Source organism: Lipotes vexillifer, unplaced genomic scaffold (assembly GCF_000442215.2).
Source record: "Lipotes vexillifer unplaced genomic scaffold, Lipotes_vexillifer_v1.1 scaffold1129, whole genome shotgun sequence".
NCBI classification, from domain to species: Eukaryota; Metazoa; Chordata; class Mammalia; order Artiodactyla; family Lipotidae; genus Lipotes; species Lipotes vexillifer.
In genome coordinates this window covers 821,002-828,297 of record NW_006789022.1, presented here as the reverse complement: position 1 = coordinate 828,297, position 7,296 = coordinate 821,002, and the positions used below count along the sequence as shown (strand labels likewise).

Here is a 7,296-nt window from a genome sequence, read left to right as displayed (position 1 = left end):
GAACACACATAACTAATTTCTGTATAGGAAGATCAAAAACAACCGTTAAGTACCACTCCTCTCCAAATCAAACTATGAGATTTAAAACCACACCAATGGAAATTGCAACAGAACTTTTAAATGCAATGACCAGTTCATCCTAAAGTTTTTAGGTAAAAGAAAACAGGAAAATTCCAAGGAATGATGAGGGAGAATGAGTTATCAATCATGCTATAAAATATGGCATGTGCACACACAATCAGTGTGCCAGATTCCAAAGAGATCCATATATATGCAGGAATTTCATTTATTTTAAAAAAGGTATTTTGAACCAGTGAGCAAAGAATGAACCACTCAATAAATGGTATAAGGACAAGTGGCTAGCCCTTTAGAGAAAAAAATTAGCCATCTTTCATACAAAAATAAACTTCAGATGAGTTAAAAATACACTCACACCTTCAACTTACCCGGTTAATTTTTTTCACATGAATGTATATACACACATTTCTATACGTGCGTATATACACACATAAGCATACACACACGTGTATATATGTATTTAAGAGTACACTAAGCAAGCGTAAAAGAGTGAATGAGGAGCAGGTAAATGAAGTGGTAGCCGGAGAGGATGTGGGATCAGTGACAGGTTTTTTTTCTGGTTGTTTTTCAGATGGGAGATCGTATAGCACCTTTGATGCTAACATACCCAGTACACAGGATGACAAAAACCAAAACTCACAAAAACTCCTTAAGTAAAGAGAGACAGGCTCCGAAGCACGAGAGGAAAGGCTTAAGTCCCACTGGATTACAATGGGCAGTAAAATGACAGGAAGATCCATGAGCACAGTTGTAGGGTTGGTAACAGAGAGGTAAAAGTTCCCTCCAATGGTTACTATTTCTTAATGAATAACGAGCTGCAGTCTGTAACTATCAGGCTAAGAGGGATTTGGTTAAAAAAAAAAAAGTTTTCTAATACGACATCCCAGGGTAGATCTGCCAGGCAGTGCTGCGTGGCCATCTGAGGTTTGTAATTACGAATTTAAGGTAAAACTAATGAACCAGGTTGGCTATTTTCTCTAACAGTTACTTGCGTATAGGCACAGAGGTGAATGACTGGGTTGACCCAAGGTTAGGTTTTACTAGATGAACACGATGGAGGAAGAAAGGGAGTACAGGGTGTAGACCACGGAATTGATGCTGCACAGGGAATGAAGTGAAGATAGGAGAATGACGGTGAGAATGTGGCAGGGCTGGAAGATGAAGATAAAGAATTTCTATGGGGGGCGGGAGGGGTGGTAGTTGAGCAAGGAGGCCTGGAGGTGGTGATTGTACAGGTTTTTGAATTCAAATGACGCTGCAATTTCTAGTGACGTCAGGGGTCCAGAGAGTGACTACGGATATAGGCAACAGGCCTGAAACAGAAGACAAGGGCATTAGTGATGGGGACATCAAGGACCTAGGTGGCCATAGCGCTGAACGGGCCCATCCATGGGATGTAGAAAAACAATGATGGAAGCAAGAGTAGAAGACTCTAAGCCAGGAGGTAAACTTCAGCATCTGGGCAGTGACTAAAAGGTGAATGCCAGCAATGAAGAGGGAGAATGTACAGTCAGAGGTAAAAAGCTTCCAAGGAGATGGGATGATGTGGTTTGCATGAGGGCTGAGGAGTGATGGTCTGAGTAGCCATGAGGAGGCCACCAACCGGGGGATGTACACAGCAGCATGGAGGTGGGCGCTCCTGCAGTCACAAGCGACTAGAAAGGCAGGGAGAACAGCTTACGAGGCACTGTGAAATTCATCCTGAGGGTCTCTTAGAGGCAGATGGGCACTAAGTCCCACTGTGATCCTGAATTCCTGAATCAGTACTAACTGTAAGCAGGCAATGAAGTGGGAATGCTCCCAGTTATTAACTACATGCAAGGAAGCACACAGGGCCTGGCACTTACTAAGTGCCCGATAAGAGAGGGAGAAACTAGGAAAGATTCCAGCCATTTCCCATTTCCTGCCCATTCAGGCCACCTGCCCATGAGGACACAACCTAGGAGCAGTTTTTAACTTTACCACATGCCCCTCCTTCCTCCAAAGAGCCACTCCGACACCAGCATAAGTCGCCACCCGCCAGGGGTTTAATTCTATGTCAGAAAGTCAGTTCAGAGAAGGGCCCGGCCTTGTCCCCATCCAGGGGGAAAGATCCACAGAGGCTCCTGGGCACGTCCAAGCTCAGAGGAGCCAAGGACTAGCCCCTGAGCCGGAGGAGAAGAGGGTCCCGGGGTCTCAGGCTGTCTCCTCTTCTTCACTCTCCTCCTCACTCTCATGACACCGTCTGCGGTTGGTGTTAACAAAAAGGTCAGCATCACCTTCAGAGCTGGACTCTTCTCCCGATGACCGTGGCTCAGCTGGGAGTTCTGGCTGAGCCTGTCTGCATCGGGGTGGGGGGAAAGGACAGTTAGCCCAAGGCCTTCTGGGAAAACCAAGAAGCCCCACAAAAAGGAGGACCATATGGCCAAGCAGTCAGGGCTCAGCGAGTCAGACACAGAGAGAACTGCAGGAAACTTGGCCAAGAAAAAGCGGCAAGAAACTATCTCCTCCTCACCCCCACCTCAAAAATTTGCTAGAGCTACTGACTTTAATAATAATGATTCTACTGCAACCAACACTCAATGAACCCACACTGCTTACCAAATACTATGCTCAGCAATTTTACAAGCGTTAGTCTCTTTAACCCTTACAAAGCTCCCATTTTACAGGTTAATCTGCTTAAAGTCATTCAGTTATAACTCGCAAAGCAGAAACTTTAACCCAGGAGATCTGACTTTTAAATCATACTTTTAACCACAAATTTAGAAGCTCTCACCAGGGACCCTATGTAGGAATGAAGGAAGGTTCTATTTCCCCTCAAGGTACCAAGGTCTGAAGCCCCATTTTCTGTCTTCCCTACCCCAGGACTTGCACCTCACCTGTTCTGGTTGTTGTGTTTCTCAGCCACTTCGGAGAAGGCCTCAGGCCTGTGCCAAGAGAAGAGCCGAAGTCAGAAAGGACAGAAAAACTCCTCAGCAAAAAAGCTGTTTCCAGCTGTTCCTGCCTGAGATGCCATGATCTTCCCTCCCCTAAATCCACAACTAGGAAGTAAATCCTCCAGAGAAGTAGGGCAGCCAGTGACCAAGGGGACCACCCTACCAGAGCCCCTCCTTCTGCAGAGAGCGCACGTGGTCTTTGCAGAGCACAAAGGAGATCTCGGCCTTCACCTTCTCTCCCTCTTCAATAGGATCAACGATGAGAAAGTCCCCTGCAGGTAGAGAGGAGAAAAAGCACAGTCAGTCCTGCTTGCAGTGGCAGAAGCTGAGGCCACAGGAAACGGTTCTGTCTCCAAAAGGGCTGCCTCTCTCACCTCTCTTGATCCAGATGTTCTTGCGGTATTTGGAGGGCATGCTCACCAGGAAGCGCTGCCCCTCGGCTGTCTCCACCTCATGCAGATTGTTCCCTGGGGTCCTGAGTACCTGGTCCAGGACAGACCAATTACCAGTCAGCCTCATCAGCCGGTTCCAACACCCACTGAGCTGTGGTGCACCCTGCCCCCACCGCAGGGGCCCAACAGGAGTGGAGAACGGTGGCAAAGCAGCTGGTCCCCAATGTCACTTACCCTCACGATCTGCTGTTGGTCGGAGGGCACCATGTGCTCCCCCAGCAACTCCTTCACCACATGCTTCCTCTTGGTGGCCTGAGACATGTTGGGTCCTGTCCCAGGGCAGTGAGGGATGCAGAGACTATCAACTCCTCCTCCTGAGTTTCTTGGATGGCAGGCTCAGAATGCACGACTGTTTTGAAGATGGGGAGAGGCCTTTTACTGAGGAGTGACACAGTGTCCTGGTTAAGAACATGAGCTCTGGGATCCAATTGCTTGGATTCAAACCCTACCTTGGTTATTTCCTGGCTGTTCAATTTCTCTAGACCTCAGAAAAAAGCAGTAGCTAACTCAGAACACGGTTATTAAAACAAAATAATCGTAAGCAAAACACTTAGCACAGTGTGAGGCACGTAAAAAAAAACTCGTATTATTCTTAAGTACTGACATAACCACAAAAACTAAATACGTGTTCTAGAAAAATAAATCATTCTGGCAACCACTTGGGGAAGGAGTGAGATAAACCATTTCTTCCTCAACATGCTTGTACATCCCAGGTGCAGCACAACCACACAACACAGATGCTCAATCTCTAAACACAGTACAGACACAGACAAGTCAGGAGAATCCAAGTCAGGAACGAGTTAATTAAAGGTCAGGATAGGCTGGCTTGGTCTTCGACATCTACTGTTTCTGACTTGGGTACTGAAAAAACAAGGACTAATGCGTACTCAGGAGACTGATGGCTTCCAAAGGAAACTCCGACGTGTCATCCCTAGCTGCCGCCCCCTGCCCTCCTGCCTCCCTATTCCGGAGGAAAAACGCTCAGAGAGAAAGCCCCATACTTACTCTCTGGCCCTCGAATCCCACGGGCGCTGCCTGAAAGACCTCGCTCTCCAGGCTGGACGCTGAGATCAACTCGTCCACGACTCACTTCGCAGCTGAGCCAATGAAAGCCCAGAAAAAGAACTTGCCGGCGGTCACGACAGTGGAGTCGTCTTGGACTCAGGTCTCGTGCGCCTCCGGTTCCCGTCAGACTCTCGCAAGCCCGACGACGAGGACGACTGCGCGTGTCAGCCTGAGTCGCACACCGTACTTCCGGCGCTCTCCCGGAAGTCTCCCGGCCACGCCTCTCTCCTTGTGCGTCCCTCTAACTCTTCCCACCATCAGGTCGGCCAAGGGTAAGTCCTTTAGGTTCCGGATGCCGTGCAGCAGAGAAGTAAAGTTTTCTTATCACAGACCTCTGCTCCCTGAGACCAGAAATGCTTCCCGAGAAGTGAGACCACAGAAGGTAGCCCGACCTCCCGCGAAGGAACCGGAAAGGAGCGCCTACTAAGGGCGCACTCGAGGTCCGGGGTGTGAGCAAGAAATCTAACTTAACTGAAGTTCAAGAAGAGAAAGAGTGGGGCAGAGGCAGATAATGGCTGAGAATTTTGCATAAAGAATGAAAGACATCAAATCAAAAGAAACTCAATAAAGCTCAAGTCGAGGGGATCGGCGGAAGCAGCCGGGTGGCGGGAGAACCCGTTACGGGAACCGGAGCTGTGGGTGAGTGCGAGCCGCGGAGCAAGGCCCGGGGTGGAGGTCGGAGGAGGCGCGGGGAAGAGGGGGAGAGGAGGGGCCGCAAGTGCTGCGACGGGCCAGAGGATGCGCTCTCGGACGTGCTCGGCCGCGGCTCTAGAGAGGGAGGGGGCGGGGCGCGGCGCGTTGGGGGCGGGCCCGGCGGCGTGGGACGCGGAGGGGGCTGGAGGCGTGGAGCTTGAGGGGCTGGCTGAGCGGGTGTGTGCGCTCCCGCTGCGCCTTCGCTCTGTGGGGCGGGGGGCGGGTGGGAGAGTCCTTCATTTGCTTTTCGGACCAGGTGGTCGTTCCAGTCTGGGTCAGTGCCGCCTTTGCCCAGCCAAGGTCACAGAGCAGTGACAGCTTTAGGATAGGCCCTGGGTACTGAGCGGCGCCCTTTGTCCACCTGTTAGGGCAGGATAGTTTCTCCTGTGGGGCGGTACCGAAACGCAGCTCCCGCAGGGAGTGGCAGAGACCTTTCTTTTGAACAGTGAGGAAAAGACTCTTAGTTCTGTTTTCTCATCCGTAAACTGGGGGAAATCGAGAAAGCCTTCGTAACGGATGCTCTAGCTCTCACTGTGAGATTGCCAGTGGGCCTTTGAGAGTTCCCGGGTTCTTAGCCGTAACCTCCCTTTTCTTAGGATTCCCAGATTAATCCTGATCAAGATGACAACCTCCCAAAAGCACCGAGACTTCGTGGCAGAGCCCATGGGGGAAAAGCCAGTGGGAAGCCTGGCCGGGATTGGCGAAGTCCTGGGCAAGAAGCTGGAGGAAAGGGGCTTTGACAAGGTGTGGGGCGGCTGCGTGCAGCCAGGGAGAGCCGGGGGTGGCCGACTACAGTGCTTCCCCGCAGCTGGGGAGTGAGGAGAGTGCGTGTCCCTGTTGGGGATGGGCGGTGGTGTGAGATCTGCAGAGCCCGCAGGCTGGAGCCTGCCCCGTCTCCTGGGTTCCTGTGCTGGGAGCGGCACGAAAGTGGCCTTCTTGTCTTAGTCCCACAGAGCGCTCAGCAGCCCGCCTTTTGCTTTGCCCGTCTTGCAGGCCTATGTGGTCCTTGGTCAGTTTCTGGTGCTAAAGAAAGATGAAGATCTTTTCCGGGAATGGCTGAAGGACACATGCGGTGCGAACGCCAAGCAGTCCCGGGACTGCTTCGGGTGCCTTCGAGAGTGGTGCGACGCGTTCTTGTGATGCTCTCTGGGGAGCCCCCGACCCCGAGCCCCAGCACTGAGTCTCCAGAGTTTGCAGCCAAGTGAGGACTCCTCCCCCGTCCTCTACAAAGGAAAAGATTGCAGTTGTCATGCGCACGTCCCATGTACTCCAGGGTCTTTTGGGAGTTCTCTCCCCTCACCATTTCAACTTTTTTGGAATTCTTATCCTTGCATGCATCCCCCTTCTCCTTTCCCTGCCAGTTTCGTGACAGCAGTTACCAGCTTTTCTGAGTGATTCCTGGCCCTGTCCCTGCCCCCCCTGCTCCCACCTCTGGTCTGTTTTATGCCGTTTGGCCCTCTTTCTGGCAGAACAGTCACTGTCCTTGTAAAGTTTTTTAAATCAATAAAGTCAGTGGCCTTCATGACTGGGCTTTGTATAAGAAACAGGCGGGCTGGGAGTGGCCTATTCCTCAGGGAGTGACCAGGTTTGCCGCCCTCATCAGTGCAGATCGAAACTGGCAGCTTCCTTCCCACTCTGGAGAGCAGCCATCCTGGCCACACGGGCCTTGGGCAGGTGCTTTGGCGTGTCTCGATCCTTTAGTAATGTGGGAGAGAGTGTGGGTTGATCCCTTCCTGGGATCCAGATGTCCATGTGGTCAACAGCTGGGCTAGGTAGCACTTGGTGGAAAAGTCAGTGGCAGTCAGAGCTACTAGGAAAAGGGTGGCCGGCATGTGGGTGAAGGTTTACCTGCCAACTGTCCTGTGCTCTCCTGGCCTCTGGAAGGAGTGGGCAGGGCTCTTGCAGTCTGCCCTGTTCGCTTAGGGAGGCAGAAAGAATGTGAGCATCACAACTGGGGTAGGGGCTTGAGTGAGATACACTTTTATCTGGTATATTTTCATCTTTATTTCGTTGAAGATTTGTTATGAACTAGGTCCAGAGCTAAGATCTCTGCAAACACTTCTTTCACAATAACAAGTGACTATTTCCTCTTC

At 51.1% G+C, this 7,296-nt stretch overlaps 2 protein-coding genes across 2 annotated transcripts; one reads left to right on the top strand and one right to left on the bottom strand.

Moving 5' to 3' along the window:
* Positions 1-2,085: 2,085 nt before the first annotated feature.
* Positions 2,086-4,699, bottom strand: EIF1AD (eukaryotic translation initiation factor 1A domain containing). Its single transcript, XM_007461968.1, has 6 exons — positions 4,451-4,699; positions 3,620-3,843; positions 3,368-3,476; positions 3,157-3,265; positions 2,937-2,984; positions 2,086-2,398 (listed from the first exon to the last, which is right to left on the bottom strand). Exons 2-6 carry the CDS (start codon positions 3,704-3,706, stop codon positions 2,254-2,256), a joined length of 498 nt encoding a protein of 165 aa, XP_007462030.1. The 5' UTR covers positions 3,707-3,843; positions 4,451-4,699; the 3' UTR covers positions 2,086-2,253.
* Positions 4,700-5,097: 398 nt separating this feature from the next.
* Positions 5,098-6,728, top strand: BANF1 (barrier to autointegration nuclear assembly factor 1). Its single transcript, XM_007461967.1, has 3 exons — positions 5,098-5,149; positions 5,809-5,947; positions 6,197-6,728. The coding sequence occupies exons 2-3, from the start codon at positions 5,825-5,827 to the stop codon at positions 6,341-6,343; spliced, it is 270 nt and encodes an 89-aa protein (XP_007462029.1). The 5' UTR covers positions 5,098-5,149; positions 5,809-5,824; the 3' UTR covers positions 6,344-6,728.
* Positions 6,729-7,296: the final 568 nt, after the last annotated feature.